At 43.5% G+C, this 19,669-nt stretch overlaps 1 protein-coding gene across 1 annotated transcript in view; it reads right to left on the bottom strand.

Annotated features, from left to right (window-relative positions):
* The window catches only part of Exo84 (exocyst 84), a 71,698-nt gene that overhangs the window by 18,161 nt on the left and 33,868 nt on the right, over window positions 1–19,669 (bottom strand). Inside the window, exons 9-11 of the mRNA XM_068359922.1 lie at window positions 18,799–18,943; window positions 16,858–17,038; window positions 2,954–3,084 (exon numbers count right to left, since the gene is read on the bottom strand). Of these exons, the coding sequence (XP_068216023.1) occupies window positions 2,954–3,084; window positions 16,858–17,038; window positions 18,799–18,943 (457 nt within the window). The remainder of the gene's footprint in view (window positions 1–2,953; window positions 3,085–16,857; window positions 17,039–18,798; window positions 18,944–19,669) is intronic.

Raw genomic sequence — 19,669 nt, 5'->3', positions numbered from 1 at the left:
GTAGGAGAGACAGCCGTTGGTTTGTTACCCTGGCCGGCGAGTGCTGGTTTCGTAACCCTCACTAATGCCCGTGCCAGAAGACCAAACCAAGTCTGTTGCTCCAAGGACACAGAGTCCGAAATCCTCGCTAAAGAGAAAGGGATCGGGCGATCCTTTGGAGTGGACACCACTGTACCTGCCTGAAAAGAAGGTGGGGAAGAATGATGTACTAACCTCTCCTCGTCCTGCACTACCAACCTGTGTTTGGGTGGAGGTGATCCCGAGTGCCGTCTAGGAGCACGCGTTCCTGCTGCTACCACCGGCTGCGGAATTCGCTGCGAATGATGGTCGCGCGAGGGCGAATGGTCACGCGGGCGAGCGATCGCGCGGGCGCGCAGGCGAGTGGGCGCGAGGGTGGGCAGGTAAATGAACGCGTGTCCGAGGCGACGAACGCAAGCGTTGGCGCGACGGCGAGGAAACGCGCTGCCGCGTGGGTGAGGAAGACCGCTGGCGATGTAGATCCACAGGCGATCGATGATGAGCTGGTGAGTGCGGTCGCTCAGGTTGGCGATGGCGCGATGTGGCATGTCGACGCGTTGGCGAGCGATGGCGAGCAGCATGCGCAGGTGAATGACCGCGCAATGGCAAGCGATGGCGAGCAGCATGCGCAGGTGAGTGATCGCGTGATGGGGAGCGATGGAGATCAGCATGAGCAGGTGGGCGATCGCGAGATGGGGTGCGATGGTGATCAGCATGCGCAGGAGGGCAATCGTGCAATGGCGAGCGATGGCGAGCAGCATGCGCAGGAGGGCGATCGCGTGATGGAGAGCGATGGCGAGCAGCATGAGCAGGTGGGCGATCGCGTGATGGGGTGCGATGGTGATCAGCATGCGCAGGAGGGCGATCGTGCAATGGCGAGCGATGGCGAGCAGCATCCGCAGGAGGGCGATCGCGTGATGGCGAGCTAGAAGCTGGCGAACCATGTTCCTTCAGGAGCGTTGGAGAACGTTGGCGCGTCGGCTGTCGCTGTTGAATAGGCGATCCTAAGATCGCCTGTGCGCGCTGGCAAGCAGGTGAACGCTGGCGAGGAGGTGATCGCTGGCGCGTAGGTGATCGCTGGCGAGCAGAAGGTCGACGCGTGTCATGTGAAAGGACAGGTGGCGCGGCAGGTGGTGCGGCGCGTTCACGAGCAGGAACTGGAAGATCGCTGGCGCGTTGGCGAACATGTGTTTTTGACACGCGCAGCACGATGTTGCGTAGCCACAGGACCAGGCAGATGGTGAGCAGGGAGCTCAGCAGGAACTATAGGGTGGTCAGAGACCGCAGGGCGATGGTCCTCAAATGAGCGCTGACGCTCAGAAGAGAGCTGACGAGCAGGAGAGCGCTGGCGAGGAGGGCGAACATCAGGAGAGAGCCGACGAGCAGGAGAGTCTTGACGAGCAGGAGATCGCCGACGAGCAGGAGAGCGCTGAAGATCAGGAAAGCGCTGGCGAGCAGGAGAGCGCCTGTGAGCTAGCACTGCTCGAGGAAGGGAAGGATCCCTTAGCCCCGAAGGGACCGTTGCCCGTCGGGTGACGAGTTCTCCAGAAGGCGAAGATCTGGCAGGAGATGGTGAACGGTCTGCAGAGAGGTTCAAGGAAGGCGGAGCTGTAGGTTGAGGCTGATGAGGAGAGTCCCCCCGGAGGATGAAGACCCAAAAAGGCGCCTCTTAGTCCCCCTGTAAGGGGAAGGGAGGCCCTTGTGGCATAGCGGACGGTGAGCCTTACGGCGGAGGCGGCCTCGGGGAAGATCGTCGGGACCATCGGTCCTCCGAAGGGGAGTCTCCGTCAAAGCACTTCCCTCAGAAGGAAGCTGAGCAGCAGCAGAGACCGAAGGACTCACTTCCCCCTTCGAAGGATATACGGAAGGGGGAGGAGAGCCTTTAGCACCATCATACGCAACAGCACCTGCGGCGGATTGCCCAGCCACGTCGGAGGCCTCTGTCACCACGACGTCGACAATAGACAGAGGGTCTACCTCTGCTACCGCCGGCGACTGCTTAACAGCGGCCCCCAACGAGACAAGGTCAATAAAAGCGACCCTGGAGGGCAAACCCTTAAGCCCCAGGGACGACCAAATCTGTAAAAGATCATCATTGGTTAAGGCATTATCAATAACCTCCCCCCGGAGGAGGAGGGGAACCGCCTCGCTATGGGGGGCGACGCCCTCTCCCCCCACCGAAGGTCGGCCGACTCTCCTTAGGAGGCGGACGAGGGGGAGCTTCGGAGGAGGTTTGGGCGGCGGAAGAAGAGTCCCGAGAACCTTCCTCCTTCAAGGCTAACCCCGGAGGAGAACGGTCTCTCTTGGACTTCTTCTTACGCCGACGGCCAAACCTCTCCCACTGGGAGGCAGACCACTCCCTGCACTCACGGCACATGTTCTCCTGGTCACACCGTCGGCCCCGATATTGAGGGCAGAGGGTGTGCGGATCCGTAGTTACGTCCGACATGAAAGTCCCACAAGGACGACCGGCAACTACAGGGCATGTACGCATTGTAAAGAAAAAAAAAAAAAATAATGAAGGTCAACTTCCAACCAACACACACGCTGAAAAGAAAAAGCAGAAAATTAAAGGCTGTCACGAGGGCGATGAGCAGACACGTCTGATCACCGCCGAGTCAAAAGTGAAGTGGAGCAAGTCACCGGTGTGTGGAGGGGGGAGGGGTAGCAAGCTACCCTTCCCCACCCCCCGCTAACTAGCGCGGGGGTAATTAACCCTCGTTAAAACTATTGGCTCGTCACTTCAGCTGCGCTAAAAGGTAAACCCCCTCTGTAAATAGCGTGGTTTGTATTTCGGTTACGGAACAATTCCTATTTCAAAAAACTAAACTAGGCATTTGGTATGTCAATACATGTGTAGGCAAATAAAGTATTAAATTGTATGTAAAAAAATTACAAATTAAACTAAAAATACCTTCTTTCCTATATGTATTACCTGTTGGCAATGATGATCCGCTTGGCTAATGCACTCGGCAACAGTGGTGAGTGAAGACTGTGTTGTAAAAACGTGCCTGGAGAACATGGAAGCAAAGTTGTTCACTTCTCCGTGAGCCCAGACTACAAATGCTGAAAAAGATGATTAATAATTAAGTCAAGTAAACCTCGATTAAAAAGTTATAAAGGTAAATGGAAGAGCCCATAACCGACAGCTACAGAAATTGGTCAAGGTTAACGGGAAGGGGGGGGGAGAGAGAGAGAGAGAGAGAGAGAGAGAGAGAGAGAGAGAGTTCTGCAGATCAGTCGTATACCTTTCTCAAGATGGCTGGGATCAACACAAACTTTACAATAAAGGGATTTTGACGAAGGAAAAATCTATTTCTGGGGAGAGACCTGTGACGCCCGGTGAAAAAGTCCTTCTTTGTACTTTTTCTGATATAAATCTTCCAAATATACCAGAGAAAATCAAAAGCATGGAATGCAGAGGTTACAACCCTCGCGCAAGCACCTTGTTGGTGTCGTATATCTAACAAGGGCGTTTGTAAAACACTATTCACAGGCTGTCTTCCATTTAGATAATCCCTTCATCAAAAGGGGGAGGGCCGTGACAGGCCCTAGAGAATACAGTTGGGTTACCCTACCGACACCTACCACTCGCGCTCACCAGGTCATCCTTCTGTTTTTGGACTTGCGAGTAAGTTGAATTTGTTTGGCCACAGTGTTACCACAAGCTTTACAATAATACCCTTTGTACAGGTAATGGAATCTGCAGTAAACATAAAAATGCAAAGACCATCATAATAATCCACAAATCAACCCAACTCTATGAGCATCAAAAGATTTAACACAATGGTCTGGTTACTAAGTATGAGTTAAATATACAATAAAAATTATACTAAAATCAATTTACTAAACTGTATAATGCTGTATTTCATCCTGGTTTTTAACTATTCCCTTACAGAAATTTACCTTTTCCTTGCAACATAATAAAGTTCAGTTTTATTTTACAAAGGGAGGAATTGAGCACAACATAGATGTCTCAACGATTATAACTACAAAACTCGTCTAACACTCAACTTGAACAAAATAGTCTTCAGCTGGTAAAGGCATTAAATCTTTCATTACAAGTATTTAATAAGACAGACGATAAAATATTTTTGCTATTCGTAATACACTATAATGTGTAACCAAAATAAAATAATTTACATTAAACCTCTGATGTTGAAGTTAAACCAAATAATAATGGCAATAAACAACATTTAGAGTGAAATATATAACATCCTCATATATGAATATATAAGTATTGTAAATATGCTTCTAATTTTAATATTGAAACCCTACAGACCAAATACCCTTTTAAATAAATAAACATTTGCTTCTAATCTTAGACAACAAATCATACTAGATCTTAGACAACAAATCATTGCTAAAGTCCTGAGGCGCTTCTTTGGAGAAGTATAACAAATATTAAAAGCAATTTGTATTTTTCCTAGCCATACAAACCTAAATTTGGAACGGTCAAGGTAATCATTAACAAGGTAGTTTATAATAGGTGGTGAGTGCAGGTAAGTAACCTAGCCCACTCTCCTGTCAAAGGTTCTTCACTTTTGACCTTTGGCTATGGACTGAGAGAGTGGCTGAGATGGGAAGTTTAAAGGACACAAGTTTTCATAGCTAAGAAAAATAAGAATTTATTCTAAAATTAGTTATTTGTTCCTACAAGATTTTGCTCTTTAAAATAGGGATACTTGATTATATGTCAGGTAAGGTTTCCGCTAGAACTAAATTGGTTCCTAATTTTTTAATGGGAAATATAACTCTACTTGGTCCAATACATGAGTAAAGGAGATGACTCAAGCAACCTTCAATCAGTTCATCATATGGATGAGCAGGCTGTTAGGGCCTGGCCAGTACAGTACAGGGTTACTACCTGGTACTTGGTCGATGAGAGAATCTTTCTCCTCAGAAAGGGGAGATGCAGTCTGGAATTAAATACCTGGTGCATAATGGCCAATGGAAAAGCTTTCATTCCACCATCCTCCCCTTCATAAGGGGAGAGCTACTTACATAATCACTAATTGGACATCGTCCACTTCAGACCGCTTATAAGAAAAATTGACTTGCTGGAGGACCGAGAAGGAACGGATTTAGGACGACAGTGAGACCAGCTTTGCGGTGCTCTTGACGCCTGCTCCGGACTCTCTCCTGGCCATTGTTGCTGCTTAATCTCATCATCATCTCGCCCATCCGTTTATGTCGTGCCGATCCAGCATGTGTACCCTGCTTCAACAAATCTAATCCAGCGATCTTCGCACCACCTACAGGCCGCCAATACATTATAGACCGTGGTCCGCCTAGTTGCGGGTCAATCTACAGCCATCCCTCCATGCGCACTGCTTACAGATCCAACCTAATATGACTAGTACTCAGAAATGTAGCTTACCAGCATCAACATCAGATATAGCGCGTAACAGTACAAATGATTCATTCCAAAGTGAGGGGAATGAAAGAAGCAGAATAGCTAGACATTACACCTGTCCTGCAGACTTAATAAGAACAAGTTACAACAAACATGATGCTTCTTGTTCTATATGGGAGTTGGGCTGGTTACACAACTACTACAGCTACGACCACAGGGCCAAGAAAGTTGAAGGACTTATGAGTATACTTCTTTAAAAGGATGCCTTTGAAGGTTATTGGGTACTTCTAAACTCCTTCATCACCTATCCGATTGCAGAATCTTCAAAGTCTAAGTAAGATCAATACTACTGACTTTATGAGCTAGTTTAAGCTGGTACCACAAACTCCTAAAATTTCAGTGTGTGTGCTCTTAATTGTCTCACGAGGGCAGGAAGATACCGCTCTCAACACCTTTTCCTTGGTTCTGCTGGCTAGTGTTAAGGAAGACATTATACTCAATCCTGAGATGCAAAGTCCTCTTCAGACAGCAATGAAGAGCCCTCATGGAACACAAAAGCATCTCCTAAATTACCACTGGACTCTACATGGAGAGAGGATGGAGAAGGTTTTGCACCTGATGTTCTCTCTCAATTGATTCTGGGCTTTTTGCTATGATTAATAATAATATTAATAATGATAATATCAATACTATTATTTATAAGAGAGAGAGACATTAACATACTGCATATAAATAACTTTAAACGTCACCTCAGAAACATAACTAAAAAAGATCTTCTAGTCCTCAGCTTGGGTTATTGCATAAGAGAAATGATGCAACTCCCTTAGTCTCAAACAGATCCTGAGGCTAGTAAAAAGGCAGACTAGAGAGTCAGATCTCTATCTGACAATCTTCTCAAAAGCTCATATGGATTATATGTAAGAGCCTTGAAAACAAGGGTCACATCCAAATCCGTGGGCCAGAGGTCTAGAGGTGGACAAGGCTAACAAAGCTCCTGATGAGAATAGACAACTCCCATGAGGAGGAAGGGTCTTTGCCCTTCAATTGATAAACGGATTTTGAGCGAAGCGAAAAATCTATTTTTGGGTGAGATCGCCATGTCGTCCTGATGGAAGTTCCTAAGGTAGCTTCAAAAGGATATATTATATACTACAGTGATATTCCCAGAGAATTAACCTTCAGGTTCCAGAATTCTAACTCCTGGAGCGAATATCCTTAAAATTTTCTCAAGGATATCGCATATCAGAGGACGCATTCTTGACACGTCACATAGCAATCTCTACCCCAAATAGCGTTAACGCTTCGAGGGGGACGTGGCAAAAGAATAGAAGGGGTCCGTAACAAGGTTACCCCCATTCCCGTACATGTACTACTATTGACCACCACCCCAGCGCCATTCCCAGGATGGCGGACATTCCTTGTAGCATTGAGCGTGGAGCTACAGATACAGTACGTCAGGGAGGGAACTGTGAAGATCTTTTCTTTTAAGAAAGAAGGGTTGGTCCATCAGGACAACATGGCGATCTCACTCAAAAATAGATTTTTGCTTCGCTCAAAATCCGTTTTTGGGCTCAAGCCATGTCGTCCTGATGGAAGTATACCAGAGCATTAATGTATCTGTGGATTTTCATCAGTGCCTTAACCTTGGGACAACCTTTCTATGATCATTTGGATCAACTGAGACAAATGACCTTACCGTTATCCGTCATTATCACTAATCATCTCCGATGTTAGTGCTTCCTGCCCCCTACAAGGAATAGTCATTCTAGACGGTAGAAAGGGGGGTCTCAAGGTAAGCATATATTGTATGGACAAACATAAGAATACATGAGATGAACAAACCGTCTCGTTGTTTGTCAAAATTACCAAATACTTAAGTGTTTCTTAATTCCATTGTTTGTGAGCATACAAATATATAAAAGTACATACTCTGGACTATAAACATGCAATTGTCGGGCGAGTTAGGATGCAATTACATTCTAATAGACATTTACTAGTAAGTAAAACGAATGTAGCATGATAACGGAACTATACATGTAACCTGTGCAGAGATTATCTTTCTTTCTTGGAAAGCAAGAAATGATGAGTGCCACTCTCAGATTGAAGAGAATTATAAAACAAATTCTCTTCATAATTCCTGTACTGGGTACTTTTATCGGCACTGTGTACTACGTACACCGGCACTAGTGCCATCTGTATAATTCCACACCTGGGATTTTGAACAGAGCTAGTGTCACCATGATAACACTTGATCAAAGGAGGTCACACCCTAAGAGGGATGACCTCTTCTCCCTTTAATTGACAGTCCCAGTCAATTAGCTGTTCATCGTAGAATTAGACGGCGGGTTAAGTATTCTACCCAACGTCACCACATACTGCTTCAGATCATGAACTTGCTTAGCATAGTGTTTGTAGAACACTGTGGATGATTCTCACCCAGAATACGTGCGAGGACATTTGAAGTCCAAACCATTGACTGTCTATAACAGTAATTAGGGGGTAGGTTTTAATACACTACCTGCCGCCACTACATAGTGTTTCAGTTCATGTACCTGTTTCGCATAGTGTTTGTAAAACACTCTGGATGATTTCCATCCAGTGTATGAATGAAGACACTCAAAGTCCATATACTGAAAGAAGTTCAGTGATGAAGCAATCCTTCTCGGATCATGACCTGCGGGAGTACTGTCAGGATCCGCTCTACTAATAAAGTATGTGAGCTTTACCCTCAGTTGTTTTAGGGATAAGTTTGATCCAGAGGTTTCTCCTTTAAAGTGCTGACCTCCCCTGAAGCCTGAAGTTCTACGAAGATAGACCTTTAGACACACTACCGGACATAGAGAGACATCTTCCTTCAGAGGGCAGATTCTCCAGGGACCCCACCTTTTAGTGGGTAGCTCATTTTTAGCGAGAAAGGATAGATCAGGGAAGAGATTCAGTTCTCCTGTTTCTGAGAACTGAATGTGGCCCTCATCCCTAGAAAGGGCCACTATTTCACTAACTCTAGCCCCTGAGGCTATAGCGAACAGAAAAATAACCTTTTGGGTTAGATCCTTAAGCGAACAATCTTCATTGTTCAAGAATGAGGCATAATGTAGGACCTTGTCCGAAGACCAAGAGATGGGCTTTGGTGGTGCAGCAGGCCTAAGCCTCGCACATGCCTTCGGGATCTTATTAAAGATTTCATTCGCCAAGTCTACTTGAAAGGCATTTAGAAGAGGTCTAGTCAAGGCTGACTTGCACGAAGTTATCGTGTTGGCCGCCAAACCCTGGTTATGAAGAAGGATAAAGAAGGACATGCAGAAGTTCATTGAAATCTCTCTCGGTCCTTTTGCTTTTACGAAAGCAACCCACTTTTTCCATGATGACTCATATTGTCTTCTAGTTGACTTAGACTTGTATTCCTCTAAGAATTCTACATTGCCTTTTGAGATCCCAAATCTTTTCTTAACCGCTAGGGAAAGAAAATCATGCAATGAAGGGTTTGGGTTCTCTGTAATAAATCGAAGGCAATTAATCTCTGAACCTTCTGGAGTTGTCCCACCTGGAAGGATCTCAGCATGTTGAGGACTCTCAGCAGGTAATTGGATGGGATGAACTGGAAATCCTAAGTCTATCCCTTCCATTTCAGAGACATGATGTTTATCATTTGAATTAGAGGATCCTCATATAGGGCTACATATCAAGGTAGTTCCTTGACAGCGCTTGTAATGAAGAGGTCGGATTGCAGTTCGGGGACTTGTTCCCATCTGGGAGAGAATAGGTCTGCGTCCGTGGACCATTCTAACTCTATCAGCCTGAGCCTGAGTAGAGCATCCACTGTCACATTGCGGATTGGTTGTATGTGAACTGCTGACAGGTGCCATCCCTTTAGGTAAGGGATGGCTAACTACACTTAAACTGTATGAGACGTTTCTTAGCATCGTCGATTGCGGCGTCACGTTATCGCTTCGGAGTCCCAGATCAGCTGTAGACAATCTGATCTGCTTGGAGAGAGTTTCCCTACTCATGACTGGACCAATATGGTCTTGGGATTTTCGGGCTTTGACCTTTGTTAGGAAAGCAATTAAGGAAGGACCGCTATCGGTCTTTTTAGGCCTCTTCGAGCGTTTGATGCTTGTTTTCTCCAGGTTCCCAGCGCATCTTGCAGCCGTGCTCTTAGCACAGGGCCTGCCTTTATTGCGAACTGGAGAGAGAACAGGGTTCCTCCCAGTTCTCGTTTTGGGAATCTGAAATTTATCTTTCATCCACGATGTTCCGGGGACCGGATCATTTCTTCGGATGTTCATAGACCAGCCACCTTGGGTGCTGCCCACCCCAGCCTCTTGTCCAGGAACATTGTTGCCTGGACCTTTCTTAGGCTTAAATATTGCATGACTGTGTCTGCCAATTTTATGAAGGCAGCTAGGACTCTGTCTAGTCTGACGAGTATCTTTCCTAGGAGGTGAGTTACTTTGTGTAACCTGAATCCTAGATAGGAGGGGAAAGGGTGATTGACTAGAAGTTGCCGATAGACGACTTTCAGGTCTGGTAAGACTATAGGCACCCTTTTTTGCAGCGGGGTCCTTATGTTCAGGAGGCTAAACCTCCTGGACTCGTTGTTTTATTTGGACTTGTTGAGAGGCAATAAGTCCTGAATGACACTGAATTTTCTTGAGTCCTTCTCGTAAACACACAACGGCCTTCCCTGGAATTCGGTGGACTAAAGTTTCCTTACCACCTGTATGCTCTAGAGCTCTCAGGTAAACTCCTCCAGGAGGGTTTTGGATAATCAGAGGAGTAGAGGAAATGGTGGTAGAGATATCTCCACCTCTCATCTTAGTCCCATCTTGATTAGGCCATGGACCCAAGGATCGAAGGTCCAGCGATCCTGAAGGAATCTCCCTCCTACTAGAAACATTTCTATGCTTCGACTGATCAGTAGGAATCTCTTTTCGACCATCTGACTGTGACATCTAGGTCACTAGAACTGTGGATAGTTGTTGAACCGCTCGAAATTGATGTCCAGACCTCTCCATCTTCCTTTTAGGTTGGGGACCCACAACCTTAGAAGATTCTCTTTTTGAAAGGATGCCCCACTTTTGGAGAAGTCCTACTTTCTCCGTGGAGGCGTTCTTAATCACTTCCTTGACTATCTCGTTTGGGAAGAGGTCTTTACCCCAGATGTTGGAAGATATTAGCTTTCTTGTATCGTGTTTCGCTGTTGCGCTAGCTAACACAAATTCGCTACATGTTCTTCTAGCCTTTATAAAGGCATAAAGGTCTTTTACCAAAGTAGCCATATGTATTTTGGCTAAGACCTTAAGCATGTCTGGGGTATCTTGATGAGCCGAACAGAACTCTATGTAGTTCTGTAGAGATAAGGAGGCTGCAAGTCTCTCCTTTGTTTCTTGTTCGTCCTGTAAGAGAAACTCAGATAATTTTGGAAGATTTTCCTTAAATTGTCGACTGGCGACATCCACCTCGTCTTCCTACAGAAAAGGTGAAATGGGCCTCCTTCCAGTTCTCCTGTCTGGGAAATGCTAGTGACAGAGGCTCGCACTCCTTGAGTGTAGGACACGGTTTACCTGTCTCTATTGACTCAGTGACATATTTAAAAGCCTTCTCCGTAAAGGGGAATGAAATTGAAACAGGAGCAAGAAAGGAAGAGTGCTTGTTACCCGGTGTGGATACCTTCGACACCGAGTAACCCGTCTTTTTTATGCTGCTTGATAGGATAGCCTGTGCTTTATCATTGTCGAGAATCATAACCTCCTTTGATTCCGTTCCTTTTTCTGACGTAGGTTCATCCTTCAGTCTAATGAAACAGTTTGGGAAAGCGTCAAAGCTTGGCCAGAACTGGATTTTGTCCAAAGGAACAGCACCCATCTTCTCCGAGATGTAGAGTTTGCCGTTTAAAATCGGCATTAGCTCCGCAAACCTCCAGGGATTGGTTGTGGAGCATGTCAGAAGGTCTTGATCTACGAGTCTTTTGTACGACCCTTTAGGAGCGACAAGCGGAGCTTTACCAAGCTCTACCTTGCATTTCGCTTCCTGCTTTGTGCTCTGTTTGCACAAATTTTCTACTAGATTCTTGACATGGGCCCATACCTGGTTCATTCCATCTAAAAGAGGGATAGAAGGCGGAGATATCGATGTCATTGGCTCATGAGCCTGTTGGGACGGAGACAATTCCAACTAGACATTCTCCCCTTCTTCCCGTGGGCACTTTTTGCCCTCCTTCCCGAAGGTTATCTGGCCATCGGGAAATGTACCTCGTGTCTGGGGTACCACTATTTCCTTACCTGCTGTTGGAAATAGTAACCTACGCATCTTGTCATTAGGCAAGTAAGGTCCCGGAGAGATTTTCTGAAAGTCTCTCACCCAGTTGCGTAGTTTGAAACGAGCTGCATCCCTAGACTCCACCGACTTGGGATTCTTGAAACCTTCGGACAATGGGGCCCGACATACTTTGCAGGCCTGCGGGTTCCAATACTGCAGGTGTTCGGAAATAATATTGCAGGGGGCATGAAACCTGCATACGTTATGTCTGTAAAAACACTTACTCTTAGTTTTGCAGAAGACTGCAACACATGACATCTGGCGTTACTCCTGTAAAGAAAGGAAAACAAAATGAGTATACGATTGATTATCTCACTGATAACCAATAAATCAAAAGTCATATCTTAACAGAATAGCTTAGGATAGCAAGCTATAAAGGGATAGTAGGAGACACATACTTGTGTATCCCTTGCAAGCAAATGCTGGTACCTCCCCTCAGTATTAAGGGATAGGAATTTCCTTTTCGAGGGAATTCCAACTGAAAAAGGAGTTTTCTAACCCCTAGGGATAGGGAAGTGTATACTTCACTGTCCCTTTCATACTAAATACTGTGGGGTACGGAAGACTGATTTCTCAATCAGCTTAACGAAGAAACACTATTCCTTCAATGTAAGAGCGGCTGCAGCATAAGCTCACATGAGGATACCCAAGATATGCTAGAAATCGTTACTGTATAATCATACTATAGTTTTCTATTAGCAGTATGCACTATATTGCAATATACTGGCTACTGTATAATTATATATAGTATGGAAAGGAAAGACATATATTTGTATATATCCCACCCAACTTATTTGCTGTGACCCCCCTTACAAAATTAAAACATAAGAGTTTCCTAATCATGGAGACTCGAGGATAAGGGCTCTGCCCTTTAAGGGTTAGGAGCGTAATCTCCAGTCCTTAAAATTTTAATATTGCAGGGTAATCTGAAGACTGATTTCTAATCAGAATATTGAAGAATTAAATTCTTTCAATATGAGATTGGGTTCCACAAATATTTGGGTAAGATTTTCAAATATATTGGAAAAACACTACTAGCATAAAATATACAGAAGCTTTCTATTTGCAGTATATCCTATACTGCAGAAATACTAACTATCTGTATAAACATATACTGTAGTACAGCCAGCATGTCGTCGGCATAGCTAGCTAATGCTAGCACATCTAGCCTGCTAGCTAAAAGAAAGAGAGATAGCATGGAGAACAGGCTACCTAATACTGTATATATATACAGTAAAAGTGATGTAAAAGTCTACTATTACTACCTTCTCCAGAGAGAAGGTTCAAATGGAAGGGGAGAATATAAAATTCCTGCTTCCATCCAGCTACAGTACTGTCGCCGGCAAGGATCTGTCTAAACCTTGCCGGCCGGCACCGCTGGCCAGTACTGCCGGCCGGCAGTATCAGTACAGTCGGAGTGCTGCCGGTTGAGCAGGCACCAATCTGTGTCGGCCTGGTAGGCAGCACCCCGGCAGTAGCCACTGTAGCTAGCAGTTCAAGAAAGAACTGAAGAACCTTTGTAAACAGAAGGGACTTTCCACTTACAGCCAACATGACCAGCAGCTGCCGGCCAGCAGCTGCCCTGGTTGCCTGCCAGCAGTCACCATGACTGCCGGCCGGCAGCAGCCATGACTGCCGGCCGGCAGTAGTCTTTACTGCCGGCCGGCAACTAAAATGGCCGGCAGCTCACAGCTGTCATTACTGCCGCCGACAGATGTTAAGACTGCCGGCCGGCAGCTATCAACTGAAAGAGGGGGAGTCTGCCAACATAAAGGGAAAGAAGGGAAGGGAAAAGAAGGTCCTGTGAAAGGTACAGCAGGAGCCGGCCTTAGCCTGCCCTGCCACACCTAACAACTTCGTTCCTGTATTAGAACTATCCCAGGTGGCTAAAGAATTCTATTCCTTAGCCTAGGGTTAGATTAATACAAATAAGAGGTTGGTAGCACCCTCGCCACCACCTCTAAAGGAAAGGAAACGGGGTTGCAGTGCCAGTGTCCCCTAAGCATAAGAAGAATTCTATTCCTCAGCCTAGGGTCCACTAACACAGAACTAGTCTGCTAGGTCACAGGAAGAAGGGTCATATCGTACAGACCCTTCAGGAGTGGCCTAGGGAGGTCTAGCCTCCTATGTCGGCAGCCTAACATAACAAAAGAATTCTATTCATCTTGCCAGGTAGCTACCGACCACAGACTAAATACTCTGAGATTCTGGCCAAAACCCCAAAAACCTGCATCTGCGGTTACAGAGGAAGGGCAGAAAAAAACCGTAGGAAAGTCATGCCTGAATTAAAAATTCGAGGCCGACCCGCTAAGGTTGTAGCCTGAGGCTACACTCAGAGGGAAGAGGGATTTTGTAAAGTTCATCCAATTAAAAGAGATACATATCTCTACATAATTGAAATCACCGTACACAAGGGTAACCGGGGAGTGTCTAACGTATAAAAACACGCCTAGGATAGGAACCTAGGCGAGACGAGATCTCGGTTACCTCACTCACCAAGTCTCTAACTATACGATCGACATGGAAAGGAAAAATATGCACAATGTAAATATCTTTACAAGAAAATATTGCCTAAATAGCTAACATAATAAAATAATTAATTAATGATATATGAAGCTGTTTTTAGCTATTTAAAAACCGGGAAGTCGTTCTGCTAACTAAATAACATGCCCAACAAACGGCAGCGCTCATAGCGCCTCCGGTACAGGCTAGCTCTAAACACAATAAACAACTCAAATTTCACGGTGAAAAGGGAGCTAAAAAACTATTCATTGTAAAGACCCAATACTCAACTTTCCGAAGGCTAAAGAAGTTGGAGAATGCATAATAAATCCTTGAAAATCGATCGAAAAGTTAGATCAACAGGGAACACCACTGAGCGAAATCGCTAAAAAATTAGGAATGTCCGCCATCCTGGGAATGGCGCTGGGGTGGTGGTCAATAGTAGTACATGTACGGGAATGAGGGTAACCTTGTTACGGCCCCCTTCTATTCTTTTGCCACGTCCCCCTCGAAGCGTTAACGCTATTTGGGGTAGAGGTTGCTATGTGACGTGTCAAGAATGCGTCCTCTGATATTATGCGATATCCTTGAGAAAATTTTAAGGATATTTGCTCCAGGAGTTAGAATTCTGGAACTTGAAGGTTAATTCTCTGGGAATATCACTGTAGTATATAATATATCCTTTTGAAGCTACCTTAGGCACTTCCATCAGGACGACATGGCTTGTGCCCAAAAAGCCACTGTCAAGGATGAGCGGTAGCCTTTTACATACACAAATGAGCGGTGCTTCTCTCGGCAAAAGAAGACGAGGAAATCAACAATCTACATCGGAGAAGCTTCGACTGGAGAAGTACCCCATCAAGGATACCAATCACATAAGTTAGCCTGCTTTCCCTGGTATGCAGCTGCAGAGGACCATTAGAGATATCCTGACATATGAGCAGATCTAGAAAAAAGCCTTTCGCTTAGAAGAGAAGCTGGTTAGATAGTTGCATGGATTCGTGGTACCTCTGACGATGTAGTTGTCAGGGTAGGGTGATCCACAGAGGTAATTCTCTAGGGACCTTGAGTAGAAATAATAGATCGGAATATTACTCAGCACATGTGCATCTGGGAGAAACCAGGGATATACTGAAGCCTGGTGTGATCAACAATTGGATAAAGATTTACCCTTCCCACTCCTCAAAGGAGGAACGTAGAGAGTAGAGGTCCCCTTTCTGTTTTTGTTTCATTGTTGTTTCATTGTTGATGTCAGCTACCCCGCAAAATTGGGGGAAGTGCCTTGGTATATGTATGTATGTATGTATGTACTCCTCAAAGAATACGCCTTCCTTAATTGGAGGCCAGTATCTATTCAAGAAATGTGGATAACTGTAAACAATCATAGCACCAAAATACAGTTTGTGGATCTCTAGCCAGTTTGGCCATAACCAGAATCAGTGTCAAACATAAACTTCATTTCATTATTAACATCACTATTAACTATTCAAACTAAAAAGTATGTGGAAAACATTAAACAGCCTTGGATAGGGAGCAACATTATGACAGTGCTCGGTGCGGCCAAAGATGAAAGTGAAGAGTCTTTGATTAGAGAGTGGGCATAGCTAGATAACCACATTCACAACCTGTCTTTCACTACAGTACCTCATTAACAATTTAAATTCCCATTCTAGTTCCATTGATGACATTCCCTATTTTAAAGGACAAAAGGTTCGTATATGCATATAAACAATAAGCTTTTTTGTAGCAACTTTTTTTAACACTTCATCTACATTGTTCAAGTCTTTGACATTTCGTCCACTTCTCCTTGGGATCTTCCCGCTTAGCTATCTAACTCCAATAAATCCTTCTGGCTTTAATTTCTATTTCTTTTTCCTAAGAAAATCTTTTTAATGCAACTCTAATGAAGCCAGAAATTTGATTCATTTATGTGGTTATTAAGTGAATAATAAGACCAATAAATCAAATTACATGACATGCCCAATAGATTTATTGTTATTCCTATATGGATTAATGTTAATAGACAGAGTAACCACACTAATGAGTTTAAACTCTTTACTGACCTGCTTCTATATTGGAACAGGGTAATTGATCAACTAAAAATGGGAATAGATAAAAAAGAAAATGAAAAGCAGACGACCGTAATATGATGCAGTTGCGGGTCAGGCAGACAGAGTAAGCAATACGGTACACCTGGCAATTGGTACCATCCATGGTTAACCCTTTTACCCCCAAAGGACGTACTGGTACGTTTCACAAAAGCCATCCCTTTACCCCCATGGACGTACCGGTACGTCCTTGCAAAAAATATGCTATAAAAATTTTTATTTTAATATTTTTGATAATTTTCCGAGAAAATTCAGGCATTTTCCAAGAGAATGAGACCAACCTGACCTCTCTATGACAAAAATTAAGGCTTTCAGAGCAATTTAAAAAATATATACTGCAAAATGTGCTGGGAAAAAAATAACCCCCTGGGGGTTAAGGGTTGGAAATTTCCAAATAGCCTGGGGGTAAAAGGGTTAAACTGAACTACAGGTACAGTGCTTTACTTTATCTACTGCCAATTCAGAAAACTCTTGTTACATCAGGAAATTAGTGGGCTAACCATAAATTATAATAAATAAGTACCTAAAAGAACAATTTCTTGCAATCCTCACCTGATGTACAACTTCGGTTGGCCGGGAAGGCTTTGTTGAATTCCCGTCCAGTTTCTAAGAGATTGTGGAAAAATATAGAGCATAACTGTCTTACGTAAAGTACAGTCTTGCCCTCCAGTCTCAGTCTCTTGAGACCAGCCTTTAGAATAGCCCCTCGATGTCCTAAGAATAAGCCACATGCCTATAAAAAATGAAACAAATAGGGATACTGTACTGACTTAGTAGAGCAAAATGATTAATTGAAGTCTTTTATACAGTATACTGTATCTTACCTTTATGACTGCCTGCAATACAAATGCAGACTTTTGGCATTTAACCCTTTTACCCCCAAAGGACGTACTGGTACGTTTCACAAAACCCATCCCTTTACCCCCATGGACGTACCGGTACGTCCTTGCAAAAAAATGCTATAAAAAAATTTTTTTCATATTTTTTATAATTTTTTGAGAAAATTCAGGCATTTTCCAAGAGAATGAGACCAACCTGACCTCTCTATGACAAAAATTAAGGCTGTTAGAGCAATTTAAAAAAAATATACTGCAAAATGTGCTGGGAAAAAAATAACCCCTTGGGGGTTAAGGGTTGGAAATTTCCAAATACCCCGGGGGTAAAAGGGTTAAGAAATATTGCATTGCAAGATTACCTCCCAACAAAATACCCTTCATTCTGAATATCTCTAACATCAGGAAAAATATATATAGAGTAATTTTTCCCTCAAAAAGATCTTTCTATCCTTTAAGGCAGTGTTTCCCAACCCTGAGGTAAATTACCCCAGTGGGGTAATGGACCCGTATTTTTGGGGTAATCAAGATGTTCTGAAATTGAGTTATTCACATTCCCATAATCCTTGATGATGGTTCATTTGATATCCATTAAAATGGAAAAGTCTACATTTGTTTTGGATCCTTAACTATAAGCAGCCAATAGCAGGCTACATGATTCATACAGTTCATCAGGTGGCTGCAAAAAAACATCCGATGTTACCGGGTATATGTTCAATGGGGTCATTGATTAGTTGGAAATAAAATTTTGGGGTAATCATTTAAAAAGGGTTGGGAAACACTGCAAGGGGTCCAAGTTTCTATTTCTACTGCACACAGTTCATGTTACCTCAGTCTACCATCATCACAAAAACACTTGAAAGTTTTCTACTTATTATTTTCCTGTGGCTATGTAACTGTACAATCTGTTGGTGATAAAACTATTCAAATTTGAGAATTGATAAATGAGAAATATTTGGACATACTGTACTAGCATTATCTGAAACATGGTTAAATAACTTTGACAAGGTCTGGTGGGGGAGACGAGCTCTTCATTCTTAAGGGTTACTAAAATCTCGAGATGTTAAAAAGGACTGATGCAACAAGCTTTGAATATATAGAAAGCAGCTTTATGTGAAAACAAATATCCATTGTAACAGTTTAAAAATCTCCGAGAACAAATACTAGTATCTTCTTTGAAGAATTCCTACTGCTATTTGTACATAAATATGCAAACAAGAAATAAGTTAATTGATTTTTCATTACTTTGTATTAATTCAAATAATTTTCTAACTATTACAACCACAGTTCTCAAGTAGAAGATTTTTATCTAGAATATTCACTTAACCCTTTTACCCCCAAAAGGACGTACTGGTACGTTTCACAAAACTCATCCCTTTACCCCCATGGACGTACCAGTACGTCCTTGCAAAAAGCTACTATCTAAAATTTTTTTTGCATATTTTTGATAATTTTTTGAGAAACTTCAGGCATTTTCCAAGAGAATGAGACCAACCTGACCTCTCTATGACAAAAATTAAGGCTGGTAGAGCAATTTTAAAAAAATATACTGCAAAATGTGCTTGAAAAAAATAACCCCTGGGGGTTAAGGGTTGGAAATTTCCAAATACCCTGGGGGTAAAAGGGTTATACTGTGACGTTTCAACATTCTACTTTTTACCTGACTAGACTTGTTGAGGTGCACAAGTAAAGTTGTAGCTCGCCTAGCCGCTCGTGGGCCACCTTGGAGACTCTTCTCTGGCGTCACTTGCAATTCACCTTGCAAGACGTCCACCAAGCTTCTCACTCGGCCTTCAAGAGCACGTCTGTTGAGTACAGAATCATTACTGTATTGGAAATCAACATAAGCCGTAAGTGCAATAGAAATTATTTCCAACCTCAAGTGAGAGGTGAGGAGACTACAAACTGTTGGCTCACTAGATAGCTCCATTGCCTTTCACTCGAGAGGAATGGATTTGATCCTGACGTGAAGTAAAAATTTACTACTCCTTCGAGGAAGTGATATGATACAGTAATCAGAATCTCTTCCACTGAATAAAGTTGTTAGTAAAAGCACCAGCCATGTTGCCATTAGGGAAACATTACACAAGGTCATTATAATTTCCAGTTTAAATAAAAAGTAAAATTCAACATACAATTACAGTAGTATAAAAGTTCATGTGATTGGAAAAAGATGCTCACTATACAGTATGTGTGTTCAGCAGAGAGTGAAGGTGTTGAATGCCTTTTGGTTGGCGATATATAATCAAGCTTTAACTTTAATATTACTGGCTGGGAGGAACATAGAGAGTAGAGGTCCCCTTTTTTGTTTTGTTTCATTTGTTGATGTCGGCTACCCCCAAAATTGGGGGAAGTATATGGATGGATGTATGTATATTGATAATTCAGCTACAATTATGAAAACAATAATATTTTGACATCTGGAAAGAGAATAATATTCAAATATGGCAAAATAAGAGTTGAAACATTTACTCACAATAGACTTGTCTCTACTATCACTGTAAGCCATTTTGTATGCAATTGAAAGGATA

Source organism: Palaemon carinicauda, chromosome 36, assembly GCF_036898095.1.
Source record: "Palaemon carinicauda isolate YSFRI2023 chromosome 36, ASM3689809v2, whole genome shotgun sequence".
Classification (NCBI taxonomy): domain Eukaryota; kingdom Metazoa; phylum Arthropoda; class Malacostraca; order Decapoda; family Palaemonidae; genus Palaemon; species Palaemon carinicauda.
Note: the sequence above shows the minus strand (reverse complement) of the source record. Positions and strands in the feature narration are given on the sequence as shown.